The 16,754-nt window shown below is 50.2% G+C and overlaps 6 protein-coding genes across 6 annotated transcripts; 3 read left to right on the forward strand and 3 right to left on the reverse strand.

Moving 5' to 3' along the window:
* Window positions 1-549: 549 nt before the first annotated feature.
* Window positions 550-1,144, forward strand: GIQ15_03948 (uncharacterized protein; the record flags this gene model as incomplete). The annotated part of the gene is made up of 3 exons (XM_033551365.1): window positions 550-811; window positions 872-943; window positions 1,014-1,144. 3 exons carry the CDS (start codon window positions 550-552, stop codon window positions 1,142-1,144), a joined length of 465 nt encoding a protein of 154 aa, XP_033405095.1.
* A 218-nt stretch (window positions 1,145-1,362) lies between these two features.
* Window positions 1,363-3,683, reverse strand: GIQ15_03949 (PAB-dependent poly(A)-specific ribonuclease subunit PAN3; the record flags this gene model as incomplete). The annotated part of the gene is made up of 8 exons (XM_033551366.1): window positions 1,363-2,393; window positions 2,458-2,613; window positions 2,670-2,814; window positions 2,864-3,058; window positions 3,107-3,207; window positions 3,272-3,471; window positions 3,537-3,579; window positions 3,659-3,683. 8 exons carry the CDS (start codon window positions 3,681-3,683, stop codon window positions 1,363-1,365), a joined length of 1,896 nt encoding a protein of 631 aa, XP_033405096.1.
* Window positions 3,684-4,536: 853 nt separating this feature from the next.
* On the forward strand, window positions 4,537-6,166 carry GIQ15_03950 (UBX domain-containing protein 3; the record flags this gene model as incomplete). Its single annotated transcript, XM_033551367.1, has 2 exons — window positions 4,537-4,671; window positions 4,730-6,166. 2 exons carry the CDS (start codon window positions 4,537-4,539, stop codon window positions 6,164-6,166), a joined length of 1,572 nt encoding a protein of 523 aa, XP_033405097.1.
* A 190-nt stretch (window positions 6,167-6,356) lies between these two features.
* Window positions 6,357-8,633, reverse strand: GIQ15_03951 (acetylornithine deacetylase; the record flags this gene model as incomplete). The annotated part of the gene is made up of 1 exon (XM_033551368.1): window positions 6,357-8,633. One exon carries the CDS (start codon window positions 8,631-8,633, stop codon window positions 6,357-6,359), a length of 2,277 nt encoding a protein of 758 aa, XP_033405098.1.
* A 434-nt stretch (window positions 8,634-9,067) lies between these two features.
* On the reverse strand, window positions 9,068-12,949 carry GIQ15_03952 (uncharacterized protein; the record flags this gene model as incomplete). Its single annotated transcript, XM_033551369.1, has 3 exons — window positions 9,068-10,018; window positions 10,075-12,719; window positions 12,793-12,949. The coding sequence occupies 3 exons, from the start codon at window positions 12,947-12,949 to the stop codon at window positions 9,068-9,070; spliced, it is 3,753 nt and encodes a 1,250-aa protein (XP_033405099.1).
* A 317-nt stretch (window positions 12,950-13,266) lies between these two features.
* Window positions 13,267-15,641, forward strand: GIQ15_03953 (CASP protein; the record flags this gene model as incomplete). Its single annotated transcript, XM_033551370.1, has 4 exons — window positions 13,267-13,405; window positions 13,462-13,629; window positions 13,685-14,541; window positions 14,601-15,641. The coding sequence occupies 4 exons, from the start codon at window positions 13,267-13,269 to the stop codon at window positions 15,639-15,641; spliced, it is 2,205 nt and encodes a 734-aa protein (XP_033405100.1).
* Between the last annotated feature and the right edge of the window lie 1,113 nt (window positions 15,642-16,754).

The raw sequence follows: 16,754 nt of genomic DNA on the forward strand, positions 1-16,754 counted from the left end.
GGCTAAGTCGTGCCCTTCCCGTTCTCCCCTTCTGACGCCGCAAAGTGACTCCCTGGCTCGTCCTGGCTCGCCCTTTCGCCCTGCCAGCGGAGTCCGCCGACTTTCCGCCGGGGCAGGGGCGGAGCCACGTGATCAGCACGTGAGCTAGAGGAACCTCGGAGAAACTTGAAGCCACAGCGGAAGTTGGCGGGGAGCAGAAGTACTCCCTTGTACCTCTTGTTTTTACAGTAGCTATAGGTTGAGATTGACAGAAGTAGCTGCATAAAAGTAGGCAGAGCAGCCTGCCACTGGACCAAACACGTAAAAGATAGCTACTCACGATAAAACCTCGAAAAGGGCCGAAAAGTGATGCCCGCGTAGCAAACTTGAAGATGATCACGTGATCATGAAAATAGCACAAGAAAGGAACAAGGCGATATCATAGTATACAATATAAAGCCAGCACATCCTGCCTCTACCACTTGCCACTGCGAGATAATAGTCAATCGCACAGCAGTGACCTGTATATCAGTACATGAACTAGGCCATATACCCCACAAAAACACACACATGTCCGAACGCGGCTCCTTCAGAGGCGGCCAGTCTCGCGGCCGTGGCTCTGGCGGAGGCAGAGGAGGAGGGGGAGGAGGCGACGGCGGTCGTGGAGGCCGCCACCATCAAGGACAGGGCCAGCACCAGGGACAGCACCGAGGAGGGCATCAGGCTCAGGGACAGGGCCAGCAGCAGGAGAAGCCCAAGAAAGAAAATATCCTCGACCTGACAAAGTACATGGATAAAGAGGTTCATGTCAAGTTCAACGGAGGCAGAGAAGGTGAGTGTTTTTTTTTATTTCTATTTGTTTGAGATTCACGTACTGATGGAGATAAAATAGTTACTGGCGTGCTAAAGGGATACGATCAACTGATGAACTTGGTGCTGGATGACGTTAAAGAGACTATGCGTGGTAAGGATGTCCCTCAACTCTATTTGATATATTCAACGATATCTTCAAATGATATACTAATCTATGGTAGATGATAATGACAATGTAACGACGCGATCACTCGGGTTGATTGTGGCGAGGGGGACGCTGTTGGTTCTGCTCTCGCCGGCTGATGGGAGTGAAGAGATTGCCAACCCCTTCGTGCAGCAGGAGGATGAGTAGCGGCTGGACTATTCTTTTACTGGAGTATAACTTACGATAGATAATGAATACATCAGTTCCCAATGTAAAACGGTAAGATGTGTGTGGGTGTGTGTTTTTTTTTTTTTTTTTTCAATAGATAACGATAGGGTAGATTCATTTCGTAGACAAGGCAGATGGCTTCATATATATAAACGAACGGTAGATCGACATGATAATTACCACCACCACCTACCTGTTTACCGGCGCTTCATCAACGCCTGAAACGACATCTCAACCCCCTTCTTCAGCTCCTTGTAACTAACTACAAAACAACTCTGCTCGTCCCGGCTAATCAACGTCACTTTCTCCTCGCTTCCAGCATCAAGCTTGTTCAAACAAGTCAATACATGCCCTAGATCCACGACGGGGCTATTCTGCGCATCAACCTGATGGAACACATAGTCCCTAAAGAGCTTGAGGAAGTATCGTTCCCCATTCTCCGACCAGTGGCGGTCGTGGTCGTATTCCGGTCTTTCGGTAATGAAGTTTATCTTGGTGAGGAGGCGGATGAGACGTGCGTTTTCAAGCTCCCGGCTTAGATCATAGGTTAATTGGTCGTCGAGGTGGAGAGAAGAGTCGAAGGTGGAGATAAGTTGGGAGGATATCCCGGTGATAAAGACATCGATGGAACGGTCGGGAGGAGGTTGTTGAGGGTCCTTGGATGGCCCGGCGCCTAGAAGCCATAAGACGGAGTTATATAGTTGCGCGCTGTAGGCACGGGAGAAATGTTCCAGTGCCTTTGTCGGGTTATGTGCTATGGAGCTAGCTCCTAGCGTGAGTAGCAACTGGCCGAAGTTGACCATGTCGTTACTCTGTAGGTCGGCGATGGAACGCTGCGTGTCATGTTGCACCACGTCCAGTATCGCACACGCATTTAACCGTATGCGGTTCTTGCCAGTTAGGAGGATCTTGCTGGGGTCGATGATTCGCGCAGCTAGTCCAGCGCTATGGATAGACTTGAGAGCAGATGCGATTTGTGTCACGTAGCCCCATAGCACTGGTTCGGGCAGGTGGGTGCTCGCATGGCGGCTTTGGTACCGGTTCGGCCCATCGAGATGTTGCTCGGCGAGCGTCTTAGACAGAGGATGGTAGTCGGTGACGAATATGAGAGAGCTGTCTTGGAAGCTCCGGTTGGTGAAGGCGTCATGTACCGCTACAACACTGCCTGAACACACACGTTTCCAGCTTTGAACACACCGAATAGCTTTTTCGTTGGTTAATCGGAAACCTAGGAATGTTAGATCTAAGAGTAACGATGGATAGTTAAAATGGTAGGTAGATAAATGCATTACCTTCCAGCCGTCTGAGAGCGTAAAAGTTTCCGTCCTTGCTTGACTGGGCTTTGTATACCCAGCTAGGGTAACCGAAGATGGTCGCATTCTTCTGATGCGTCACGTCAAGAGGGACCAGAGAATGGAAGATATCAATTTGAGCGGGGAGTTGGGAGTCTATAACTAAATTAGACAAGCTAAAATAGGGCGAACAAGGTAGCAAGGGAACATACTGGGGAGGGTTTGAAGGGTAGCTGCAGCCTTCTTCTGCAGTTCTTCTCGAAAGTCGTTTGGAATGAAAAGGTCGTGAACATTTCGCTGATATCCAAGGATGCTCTGATTATGGGGTCCAATAGGAGCATATAGATGGTATTGAACCTATCCTCGTTAATATAACCTCTAGCTATGTTGAACCTGGGCCACTTACTGGTTGTTGGAAGGAGTTTTGAGAGGTGAAGTATGAGGTGCCACCAATGCCGGTGTGGTCGTGAGCATATGGGTTTTGTTGCATCTGGTGGGTGACGACTGCACCAGCAGAGGCCAGTGGGGTGGTCGAGGAGACAAACGGGTCAAAGGCGTTTGAAGCACCCAGAACGCCGTTGCCAGTTCCCTGAAGCGAGTCCTACACACTTAGCATATCCCTTTAAGCTGGGATCCAAAAGTCACATACCACAGTATCAAAACGCTGTGGCACAAAGTCAGGTACTTCCGTCAAACCCCACTCCGGAGTTCCAGTTTCCTGTCGTAGCTGAGATGTCCCCGAGTTTGCACCTGTCATAATTAGTATATGGTATCCCCTAAACATATCAATCAAGCGTGTGCGGTAGAAACGTACGTGAAATTGCACCCTTGGGAAGAAACGGTGCCGCGCCCGCAGCCTTTGGAGACAAGGTCGCCGGCTTCTTCACCGTTGCAGCCGATGTTGGGGCGGCACCGTTGTTAGGGGTCGTCGAGGGAGTGAAACTGGGCGATTCAACGTTCAGCCGTTTCTGTTTGATGCCGACACCGCCACTGCTACTTGAGTCGATACATGAGCTATCCGACCAGCCTCAGAAAAATGCATGCAAATGCACAGAACGCATCTGTCCAACCTTTCATACTGCGCCGCATTCACTTTCTGCGGGTCATGGTTAAATGCGCATCCTTGAAACCGTTAGAATGATGACATCAAAAAAAAAGGAACCCAGCGACAAAGGAGCACGTCACACCTTTATCTTCATACCGACACCTGCCGTAGATGGTGACATTGCGGCAGAGGGTGTCCTTTGCGTTTTCTACAACTAATGGATCAGTATCGAAGGTCGGATTAGATGAGTGGTTCTATACAAGCGGAAACGGCGCAACACGCGGGGGGGAGTGGGATTGTCTGCAGCTTACCGCGCCCTTTCAACTTTGGGGAACCATTGGTGCGTCTCCCGCCCTCGAGACTCGGTTTCCCTACAGATGCCATTTCCTCCACGGGTCACAGCACGCAAGTCAGCGCGAGAGAGGCTCCATCGGCTTGCGGGATAGGTCGTGGACAGGGTCGATGGGCGATGCCGCGCCGCGCATTCCTCCAGCCCTGGGGATAGCGGGTGCGCGGTATCTGCTGTCTGCGGGCGAGCACACCAGTCCTACACAAGGCGCAAGTCTGGGGAGAGTGGAAACCGCGGCGAGACAGCGACGTACGGGCAGCGAGGGAGGGCGAAAAGCGAGTTCTTGATGGCCTCGACGAACTTGCAAACTTGACGATGCTCGAGATGTGCTTTTGCCGCTTATCAAAAGAGCTATCGGCGCCAAGACTATGTGAATACGGTCATATTACGCCGTTACCCATAGAATATGGAGCACGTGACTGTTATAATACGCATCTTTTACCATACCATTTTATCCATGGTTTTCGAGCTTCATTTCATCATAAGCAAGCAGACAAGAGAAACAAGAGAACAGACGACGGCAGACGAGACGAGAAGGACAGACGAGAGAGTGCACGGAAGACACGGGACGAGAAGACAGGAACGGACGAGAAGAAACGGGGAAAAACGGCCACGGAAGAGCAGAGGACGAGGCACACGATAGGACGCAAGATACGGCGCATGGGAGACGAGCTCGCGAGATAGCATGGCCGGAGACGAAGGAGAGGGCGTCCAGCTCTCGACAAGCCAGGAAGACACCCTGCAGACCTATCTGGCAGTGACTGGCCAGGATCGTGCTGCTGCTATACCTCTGCTGAGACGCTCGGAGTGGAACGTACAGGTGAGTGCCAGGCAGCCAGCTACACAGTGGGATACGGCGTACTGATATCAGAAAATAGATTGCCATCACCAAGTTCTTCGATGGAGAAGCTCCGGATCCCGTCGAGGAGGCGCGGGCGGCCATGGACTCTGGTGTCCCGCCTCCGATACCTCAGTCTCGCCAGAATCTAGCAGCCGAGATGGCCTACTCCAACTCCAGCATACTCTCAGCCTTGCGGCAGACAGAGCCAGCTCCCAGGATAACGTCTCAGCTAAACGATACCCCTCCGTTCCGGCCGCCTTTCATACTAGCCGTCCTATTTACCCCCTTCAGCCTCCTATATCGACTGCTGACGAACTCTCTCCGCCTCTTCGGCACCCTCTTCCCATTCCTACCGCGGCTCTTCAACAACTTCTCACACTCTACGCTCTCCAGAATCAACAAATCCTCGCAGGGACGGCGGCCCCTTGCGCCAAAGGACACCGCCGCTCGATTCATACGGGAGTTCGAGGAGGAGTATGGCTCGCACTCGTTGCCGTTTCTTGAAAACGGATATAACATGGCACTAGAGAAGTCACACAAGGACCTCAAGTTTCTACTAGTCGTCCTGCTCTCTCCGGAACATGACGACACCGATACCTGGGTGCGGGACACTCTGCTCTCTCCGGAGGTCGTTGCGTATCTAAACGATCCTTCTAACAGCGTTCTACTCTGGGGAGGAAACGTACAAGACTCGGAGTCGTACCAAGTCGCCAGCTCACTTAAATGCACAAAATTCCCCTTTGCGGTGGCCATTGCGCATACTCCCAGTGTCTCTTCTACTGCCATGTCCGTCATCGGCCGGATTCCAGGCCTTACCTCTTCGTCTGAATTTCTTGAGAAGCTCTGTGCCGCAACCAGCCAACATAAATCATCTCTCGACCGCGTTCGGTCAACGAGAGCAGAACAGCAAGCTTCACGGACACTACGGCAGGAACAAGATTCAGCGTACGAGCGCTCTCTCGCCCAGGACAGAGAACGGGCTAGACTACGTCGTGAAGCGGAAGCTGAGCGTGAGCGCCAGGAAAGAGAAGCAAAGGAACAACAGGCTGCGGCTGAAATATATGCCAAGAACCTTCTCCAGTGGAAGAGATGGCGAGCCCAGTCGATACCCTCAGAAGCACCGGCAGATGACAAAGATGCAATCCGGGTTAGTCTTCGCTTAACTTCAGGAGATAGAGTGATACGTCGCTTCTCCGGCCATGCAGATATAGAGGAAGTGTATGCCTTTGTAGAATGCTATGACATACTACATCCGAGCGAGGCGGAGGATGAAAGTGAACCGTCCGAAGTTACTGAGCCAGAAAAGTTTGAACACAAGTACGGATTCCGTCTTGTCTCGCCCATGCCCCGCGCAGTATATGATCTGGAGGCTGGGGGGACGGTAAAAGACCGGATTGGTCGGGGTGTTAATTTACTTGTCGAAAGTATTGAAGAAGAGGAAGAGGAGGGGGAAGAGGATGATGAAGATGAGTGATGGATAGGTATATGATGCGTATGGGCTCACCTTACTTTCTTACTATAGAGAATCCTCCGGATTGGAGACTCCGGGGTAAATATAGATAATATATCAACAACTGTTGCATTTATTTTATCACCCAAGTCATTAACTTTCCGCTATATTTAACGATGGCCTCCTGACCACAGATGTAGGTACATGGCAGCTATCAAGAGCAGAAATCTTCTATCACGGTGGATAGCACACCCTCGGTCCGTCGAATGCTCTCAACATCTACCCATTCATACTCCGAATGAAGGCCAGCACCCGATTGTCCAAATACGATAGAAGGAATGCCTGCATCATGAAGCAGTGCTGCATCAGTCCAGGGATCCAGTGCCTGGAACGCACAGTTCGTGCCATACACCTTGCCTGTAGCATCATACACGCATCTAGACAGGGGATGATCCTTCGCGATCTCAAACGGAGCTTTGTGAGCCACCACCTGCGGAAGGCGATACTTGAATCCCACCACACGCTTCTTGATCTTAGTCAATATTTCAATGACGTCTGCCACGATTGACTCTGCTGACTGCACCGGGATGGTCCTAAACTCCACCGTGAGCTTGCACGAGGCGGGATAGCTATTTGGTTCTATTCCACCCTTGATCAAGCTGGCGTGGAGAGAGGCTTTGCCCAGATCACTATCTTCAGGCAGTGTAGCTTCGTACTCTTTCAGTGCAGTTAGGAAGTACCCTGAAAGTAGAATTGCATCTACTCCATCGTTGGGCCTGGATCCATGGGCAGCAACGCCCAATATCTCAATTTCCAGCCACGTCATCCCTTTATGTGCGTGGGCAATTGTCTGCTGAGTTGGTTCGACCACTATGGCGCCGTCAGCGCGCCAGCCAGCTTTTAACAGCTCCTTGGTACCGATAGATGAAAACTCTTCGTCTGCAACTGCTGCTAATATTACATCTCCTCGGGGCGGAGGAGATGAGAGCTTAGCAGATGCCAACGCACTCATAGAAGCTGCAATGCCAGCTTTCATATCCAGAGTGCCGCGTCCAACGATCCTTTTACGTCCATCAGAGGATACCACCAGCTCTCCGGAAAGAGGGTTGAGGTCTGACGAGTAACTATCCAATGTGACAGTATCCGTATGACCATTCAGCATGAGAGATTTGCCTCCACCAGTTCCACGGAGTACGCCCATCACTGAGGGCCTGCCGACTGTGCTTTCCAACCGATGTGCTTCCAGGTCTCGGTGCTCTAGCCACGAAATGATGTAGTCCGATATATCACTTTCTCCAACGCCACTGGGGTTCGAGGCCGATGGGTTAGATGAGTTGATTTGCGTGAGAATCTGAGTTAACTCGACAGAGTCATCTGAAGAAACATCCTTGGGTATAGTATATGGACGGCTCCCCTCCGTACCAATAATAACGACAACTGAGTCGGGAGATAGGCCGATGCATGAAGGCAGCGTTTTAGCAACGTGTCGTAGTCCTGATAGACCAGCAGCACCACAGGGTCCTACGTTCACCCCCTTTGAGCTTAGATACTGCACTCCCTGATGGGCCTCATGGTCAGAGATAGTAACACTGGCATCGACTCCAGACTGTAGAATTGGCCACGCAATTGTCGAGACAGTGCCGCATTCCAGTCCGCTCATGATTGTCTTTGTTGCCATCACCCGAGTCATCTGGCCTGCCTTCAGGCTCTTGTATAGACAGGGAGCCACATCGGGTTCAACAGTGAGAACCGACATCGCTCGGCTGTTCGCCTTGCAGTGAGAGACAACCGCCTGGCAAAGGGAGCCAACACCAACAGGCGTCACCATTACAGTATGCTCAAGACCCATATCTTTCAGCTGGTCATCAATCTCAGTCAACATCGTAGAATAGCCCTGGACAATCCATGCGGGGATTTTTTCGTATCCCTTAAAGGCAGTATCTTGAATTAAAATGAAATTCGGAGATTCATTTGCCTTCTCCAGTGACGTAGAAACCGCCTCATCATAGTCTCCCTCCACGACGGTGACTGTCGCCCCTTCGCGAGCAATCAAGTCTCGAGTGTGCTGGTCGAGATTCTTGCCGACAAAGATCTCGGACGAAATACCCAGTATCTTCGCCATCCGGCCAACGGCTCTTCCATGGTTACCCTCCGTAGCAGCGAGTAGCTTGATACGTGCACTTGAAGCTGCACGAGAGAGCTCATCTAACGACGGGTTTGAGAGACCAAGATGCGATGAAACGGCTTGATATGTAGCCCATGAAGCACCGAGGATTTTAAACGACGGAAGTCCCAGGCGGTTGCTCTCGTTTTTTATAAACACCTTGGCCACTCCTATTTCCTTTGCGAGCTTGTCGAGAGAGACGAGTGGACTTGGTTCATAAGAGGGTAGCGACTGATGGAACTGCTTTTCTGCTCCAGTCACATCGTGGCGAGGACTGAAGAGCTTAGCATCTGAGTTATGGTAAATCGTACGACGAGCCTGAGCCATCTTGAAGGATTTGATGTTTAGGAACTTATAGAGAAGAAAGGAGGATAATGTTCATCAGCTGGCAGTTGCTCCCCTCGATATTTATATACTTCCCCCCGCGCCCTTCGCCCAATATCCGAGGCTGTATCGTGGCAACCCTACAGGATCAACACATAGGATCAACCTAGAGGATCAACCCACGGCTCTAGACTTACGGCCTGACTAGAACTCGGCTCACTCGGCGATATGGGCAGACAGGGATGACGCCTGAAGCTGGAAACGCAATGTATTTTATCAGTGTCGACTGCGGGGACTAACTACGAGTTGATAATATCATATATGACGTCGTTTGTACTGAACTTGAACTTAATTCACTAGATATACGATCTAAAGGTTCAGAATATACACAACTCCTCAGCTAAAAACAAAATGAATAGAAATGTGTCTATAATATATCAAGATATCTTCAAAGTGTCGTCTTGCCGTATCTGGGCGCCGGCATCATTATGCAGCTCCTCATCCTCAGCTGCGGCCTCCGTCTCAGGCTCTTCCTGTGCGTTGATAGCCCCTTTAAGTGGTTTAACCTGGTCGGCGTCTTGTACCCATCCACCTATCTTCTCTGATTCCTTGATAAAGTCGGCACAAACCCTTAGATTAAGTCCTGCGCTGAGGGCACGCTGGACCTTTGCATTTCGGGATTCTGAGACTAGATCGCGCAGTGCCCGTGCAAAAAAGTCGCTTAGGATGCTCACGCTCCATTCACTAGGAACTAAGTCGAGAACTTCACGTACGTCGAAGAGTGGTGCGAACCTAGCTAACAAGTCACCCGTTCGTTCTGTGCAGTCCGATGGATCAGCTATCTGGAGAAATTCGCGAAGCAGTCCGGCAAAGAGTTCCTTCTGGCCTTCAGACGGAGAAAACTTTCGTGAGAACATGCTCTGAGATACTTGAGATGTAGAAGTGCCCGATCCCTCGAATAGACAATATCGGATTGCAGAATCGTAATCCCCAAGGCCGTGGGTGAGAAGATGGAGCGCATCATGATGGCGCCCTTGTCGACCACCGAGAATTATACACTCGGAGACGAGCTCATTTTTAAATGGCTCGATGCGCTTAAGCACAGCTGGGATGGAGTAGGGTAGGTCTGAGGGAGGAGATGATGAAGATGTGAACTGGCTTCTTGCTCCACCGCCAAGGAGTTGTAACAACCGTAGACGTGATTGCCACCACGGCTCTGGAGGCGCATTCTCGGTGATGAAACTCAGGTACGAGGGTTTTGGGGGTCGGAGAGCGCGATAGGTAGCGTAAGATTCGGTGAGAGAGGACCTTGCATCAGGAGAGGTTTCAAGAACTGAGAGCACAGTGTCAAGGTAGTATGATATGAGGTCGTCAGCATATCTTGTGATCTAATCGCCATGTTAGTACTGATGCGGGTGGGAGATATTTGGATGTGAACGCTTACGTTTTTAGTGAAGACGAGATGCTCCAGGTAGACTTGAACAGCCCCCGGAGCACGCTCTTTCATTATTCGAATAACCTGGGGCGTATCGAGCTGGACTCTGCTGGTATCATCCGAAAACACTTGCACTCCAAGCTTGGGGTTCCTTGCCGCAAGCCAAAGGCCGTACTCTTCGACGAGATTTGGATCTCTTATTTTCACAAGATACTTCCGAACCTGAATTTCAACAGCAGGAAGGGTCATTTCACCTCCAACATCCTTTTCGCCCTCAATTGTCCTTCGCCATGTCCTGAGAACATGGCCCGCCATCTTGCGGCTCTGGTACAGGCGACTCAACACAAACAGTCGCTGGTAGGATTCTAGAAGCTCGACGGCTCGGGTGAAATTTCCTTTCCAGTTATCAACTAACTTATTGAGCTCTGGTCGTATCTCGGACGTGGATACTGTTCCATTTGCTTCGTTGTGCTTTGCATCAAGGTGTAGTAGGAGGCGGAGGAGTGCTGAATCCACGCTATCGAATACATATGTATCATCTGTCACGCTTCCATACCCTCTCTTTCGGTGCCAGGAAGTCAAGTATCTCACGAGCATTCGTAGGACCGGGTCCGTTAAGTTGAATTTCGTCTCTACATCCTGCTCCTTAGAGGCTTCAAGTAGGGTATCAACGACCTTGGTGAGTCCAGCACAAACCCAAACTCCTTGTGGACCTTGAAGTATTTCTTCTCTAAGCAGTGGGGTAAACAGCAGAATGATCCGAGGATCTAGCTCCCCTGCAACCAACGCATCCTCTACTGCTTTGATAGCATCCGCGGTCTGAGCTTCGGGCTCAGTCGCGATGAGATCTCCGAAAAGAAGCAGGCTAGCCTTTTCTTTGACGTAGTTTAAGCCTAGAGATTCTGTCGCTGTTCTAGGTAAAATCGAATCAAGGCTTCTCATCATCTCTATTATGGCAGTCTTGTTGGCAATTCTGCAGGTCCCCATGCCCTCGGCCTCCTGGGTGAGCAATAGGGCATTCTCCAATTGTAGAGCCAATGGGTTGCGGAGAACACGCCATATCCGGTCCTTTTCCCAGAGTATAATGTTGCTCTTAACGTAACCTAGTGTTTTCGCAAAGCTAGATTCTTCCTGGTTTCTTTCCGCTTCCCAGCCGCGTGGTAGTTTAGCGGAAGGACCATGCTTAGAGCCATCTGAGTCGTTTTCGAAAAGTTCCTTTTCTTTTTGCAGCTGTTCAATAGAAGCTTCCGTTCTGGGGTCCTTGTTTCTTTGGGGTGTCCTACTTCCAGGCGTTCGTAGATTGGGCATTTTTAGTCGAACTACCTGTAGTAGCTCACCAACCTCCGAGAAATTCATTTGGTTCGGGCTCACTGTTCGACTAATGCCAACTGACCCAGAGGTGGGACTCTTGAGACTCTTGAGCGATATGGTTATGAGAGACCTTTGCCTCTCTCCTTCCCCTGGATTGACATCCCATCTTTGCACTTCTAGACATTTCACCTCGTTACCTTCTTCGGTATCACCAGCTGCATTAACAACCGCCAAAATGTATCCATCCTCCTCATTACCAGCTGGGTGGGAATGCGGATCATCGTCATCGCCATTATCAAGTACAATTGCATCGGGGTAAGTCTGAAATTCGATCGTACCACGCTCAGCTGTTTCGCCCTCAAGGTTGACAAACATACCAACAGCAGGATGCGAGGCATCTGTTCCAGTTACTAGTAGAAATTCAGAAGGCGTAGGTGATACAATATGCGGTTTCAAGGTTGCCGTGGACCGCTTTGGGGTCGGGGTTGGAGGAAGAGGCTTTTGTCCCAGTCCATCGACTGGAGCAGCAGACGGAGACCTGCTCGGTATCGACAGCCTTCTATCCTGAGAGTTTGCTGGTTTCAAAGAATTGTTTTCTGAGAGGGATTCCGGGGTAGACGTTCCTGAGATATCTGACTTTGGACTCTGCTGACGCCGCTGTGAACTGGCAGCAATGGCATTTAGACTCGTACTCCTTCCATGACCCTTTGCCCCCGAATTCCCGTTAGAAGTAGTGGCCTTGTCCTGCGCAGGGCTAGCGCTTCTGGATGGTATACTTTCCACTTTAAAGTCCTCGTACTGGTCGTTTGATGAGATTGGGAATAGTGGTATCTTTTGACGATGTTCCACCTCAAGTAACGCATAAGAACGTGAATCCGCAACGCACGCAATTGTGCCCCTTCGATTGGCAATGAAACATCCAGGGAATTCGATATTCCTCACCCTCCGCGGTCCCTCTCCGATCTTTACCAGCATTATCTTGTCCTGCATCCCCAGCATCACGATAGGGTCCGGTGCCTCTTCTCCATCGACAATCGATTCGTCCAGATCAAGTCCACCGATCCAGTTACAATTCGGAACTTTAGTTGTGCCATATGCAGGACTGAGCTCTGGCAACGAGTAGAATGAAACGGATCCATTGCAAAGAACGCAAGCCTTGTAGGCCGTGGGAAGGATTAGGATTTGCTGGACCCCAGCAGACGAGGTGCTACGAGTCGAGGATGTAATAGGCCGTCTCGAAGCCAGTATAAACGAAGGGTTACCGGATTCATCATCGGGCTCCGGCGGTAGGGAGACAAAATGTAGTATTTCACCCACGGATGTGCCAACATATAGATTCTCATCTAGCCACAGCCAACGATTAGTACAAGTCAACCAAGCGGCAAACAAACGACAACATAGGATAGCAATGCATACTCCAATATTCTACACAGGTTATATGCGCCTGTCCCTCATCGTCTTCTGCCTGCACTGGAACGTCCTCGAGGAGAGGCCGCAGTATATAAGGCCCTGTTTCGGGAGGACTGATGCGCCTCCGTTTCCGGCGCGGATCGATGTCACCATCGGATCCCATAATACCGGCTCAGCTTCGCGCATCTCAAGGCTGCTTTGCCTCCGAGACTCACGCTCAACAGTGCTTTCAAGATAGCTGTTGTCGGGGCTGTTGTTGGAGCTTTGGATGCTTGGGACCTGGGGGAGGCAGCAACTAGGGGATCAACGTTGTTCCGATGGACGTTGTCTCCAGCTTCAGGTCCAGGATGCTAGAGTGTTAACACGAGGCAGACTTGCTGATTTATATTCTCTGGCATCGTCCCGACTGGACCGCGGTTTATTATGCAAGATAGATAAAATTATTGTTTGAAGCAGAGGAGCACCTATTTGCGAGAGAAGATGGATCCGCTGATTGCGTCGGAGAGCTTGGCTTCGCAGGCTAACGAGGAAGGCCGCAATGATAAGCCTCCAGTGAGCAAGACGCCGGCGCAGGTTCAAGAGGAGAACAAGTTTCAGCGAGCTATTGCGGTATGGAGAGGTATGGTTATTCGATCCAGACGCTGTGGTTTCATAGCTAAGCTCTCTTTGGTGTAGGAATTGATTTGGCAAACCTGATCTCTAAACACGATACAACGGCATCTGATATCGTATCGCATCAGAGAGATTCCCTCGTCCAACGAAAAGACCTGGCGCAGAAGACGAAGGACTTTAGGAAGCTTGATGACTCGTCGAAGCTATCGGAGTATAAGGGGTTGCTGAAATGTGTGTATAGATAGCTCCCGGACGATAAGGGCGATCACTGCTGACAGCCGCGAAGCATACCAGGCGTTTATAGATCTCCTTACCAACCAAGGGAAATTGGCGTCGTCTTCGTTCTTACAATTCTACACCGCATTATCGGAGGCTCCAGACCCATACCCTCTTCTCGAAGCGTCCATCGACTCTCTAGTTTTATCGGAAGACACAGTCCCTAAGTTAAACGCAGAGAAGGAATTCTTACAGAATAGTGTCAACCGTCTGACATACCAGCTTGAAGAGACCGAGAGACGGCTGGCCGAGGAGCGTGCAGCACGCCTAAAGTTGGAAGAGAACCAGGACAAGAAGATCCAAGAAGTTGAGGCTTCATGGAAAGCTGCACTAGCGGAAAAGACAAGCAACTGGGAGGCAAAGGAGAAAGCATTTGAGGAGAAGGCAGAGAATCATGACCGTCTTCTTAAAGAGATCAAAGCGAGTTACGAGGTATCCCAACGGCTGGACCGAAACGAAAACGGCGAGGATGATACACGCAGTGCGGCAGCAGCAGCAGCAGAGCTTGAAATAGTCGCATCGGACTTGGAGAGGACTAGTATCCGTCTTGCAGAGGTTGAAGCCCGCAATGAGCAGCTTAGCCTTGATCTTGCACAAGCAGCCTCTCATTCTCAGTCAGAGCATCACTCCCGCCCTATCGAAGAGGATCCCCAATACTTGCGGCTGCAAAGTGAGAATTCTTCCCTTTTACGAAAACTGGAGGCTTCTCGCTTTGATAAAGACGCAGAGAAGAATAGCTGGGAGGGGAAACTTCGTCAGTGTGAACGGGCTAGCTCAAAGGTTACACTGGAGCGCGACGAACTCCGTGAGAAGCTTGCAAAAGTCGCAGATTACAATGACATTAAGCGCGAACTGGAGGTTATTAAGGTAAGATCCTATATGTTCTTGGTTATTCTTGTGTGGTGCCTACTTACTGACCGTATTAGTCCATTGAGTTTTCTACGGGAGATGATGAGCCTGATGCTGCCATTGACGATGCTAAAACCTTAAGCTCCAAAGAAAACAACCTGGAGCAGTTGCTCCTTGCACGTAACAAGAAACTATCTAATGAACTTACGATCTTACGAGTATCCCACCAGGACTTAGAAGGCCAACTTGAGGCCCTCCGGGAAGAACTCTCGCGAACGAGTGCGGAGCTAGAACAGTCAAGAAAGCTAGCCACTAAGCTGGAGAATGACCTTCTACAGATGCAGCGCGAAACAACCAATTCCTCCGCAATGTCAGTGGCTGGAACATATGTATCCCGATATCCACATGGATCACGTAGAGGGTGGGCATCACCGACTTCCTCTATCATCTCCGGCTTTGATAACGCGATGTCTCCTAGTACCATGGAGGCAATTCGGGCAGGCGAACCCGTCGGCGGCGGCTCTGGTATTCTCCCTATGGTCCAGGCACAGCGAGACCGCTTTAAGCAGAAAAACGGCGAACTAGAAGAAGAGCTGTCAAAAACTTATAGTATCGTCAAGTCGCTACGGGCAGAAGTTGCAAGCCTACAGAAGGATAATCTCAGCCTGTACGAGAAGACACGGTACGTATCTACGTACAACAGAGGCCAAGCGTCGACTTCCTCGTCTGCAACGCCGTACTCAAACAGGCCGAACGCGACTACGGTCCAGATAGATCCGGATACTCCCTCAGGTCTATCACTAGATAGATACCAGTCGGCGTATGAGGCTCAGATATCGCCATTCGCTGCGTTTAGAGGTCGCGAATCCGCTCGTGCGTATAAACGTATGAGTGTTCCCGAACGTATCATTTTCTCAATCACTAGGATGGTGCTTGCAAACAGAGCAAGTAGAAACCTGTTTGCTGCCTATTGTCTTGCTTTGCATGTGTTCCTATTCATCATGTTGTATACTATGAGCACAACCGGGGTCGAGAAGCATGCTGGCATCATGCTCGATCATGCGACAGGGCAAAATATCGGTGCAGCTGACGGCAGCCCCCTCGATCATATGGATTAGCCGGTTCTTGAACCCAGATGTGTCTTGGTCTCCCATTTCGTGCACTCTATCCACCTCACTTTTCATCTCATGTTTGATATTTCTGCATGTCTAGACAGTGTTGAACTCTATCTGATCTGTAATCCTGTCGGGATCCTGGGACTTCCCGTTAATTGTTTCACTGTATGTATCTGTATAGTTGAGGAAGAAACGTACCAATATTCAAAGCAAAGCTGTCCCTAATCCGTATAATTGCTATGAAACAGAAGAAGATTTATCATGCACTCTCGAATAAAGACTAGGGCGATAGTTGCATTGTAGATGAATGCGAATATGACCATCATATCGGACCCCAGCATCTTTTGCATGTCAAATGTGCTAGGTTGCAGTACCATCGCCCTTACCTTACCCTCTTATCCTGGCTGTACAATTCTGCTACATATAAGGGTTTGACAGCATGTCTAAGAACTCCACGGAGATCTGTTATTGGGCTGTCGTTGCGATTTTATGCATATGGGTAGCTGTACGCCATCCCGTGTCTGCGAGTCAGCACTCGTGTGTCCGCCCATGCGTGCAGAAGTTGGTGACATATTCTTCAAGCAGCCAAGATAAAACCCATGTGACCGTGAATCTGACGACCAGTGATTAATTTCTCGAACCGCCAGGATATCGCAGGGGCATTTTTCAATGCAAGCACGAGTTATCCGTAGCATGGGTGGTGCATGTTCGCTAGAAGGGGAAATAACTGGCGGACTCAATGCGTGCTACATGACAGATGGTAGCTGAGTCAATTGTCCTGGTTCCTTTGAATAGCTATTGTTCATTGGCTTAATAGGCGGTGGCGAGTTGGTAGTTTTTTTTTATCGCGGGTCACAGTGCATTGCAGCGTCGTAAGGCAAAATTGAAATACTCCATGTCGAAAATGTGAAGATATTCTGGGATTGAGTAACGACGCTTTGGGCAGAGGCGAGTCCGCGGAGGAGTTAGTGTGCTGCGTAGCTCGAGTTAGCTAAAGGTTACTCCATACTTGATCGTTGCAGCGCTTACCTGCAGCCACTCATATTGAGCCGTGACCCCTAGCTAAACATAGACACAGGGACAACCCTGCCGCCTGTCATGCATCAAAAGCTAACT

This window comes from Arthroderma uncinatum (assembly GCF_011692745.1).
Source record: "Arthroderma uncinatum strain CBS 119779 chromosome Unknown scaffold3, whole genome shotgun sequence".
Classification (NCBI taxonomy): Eukaryota; Fungi; Ascomycota; class Eurotiomycetes; order Onygenales; family Arthrodermataceae; genus Arthroderma; species Arthroderma uncinatum.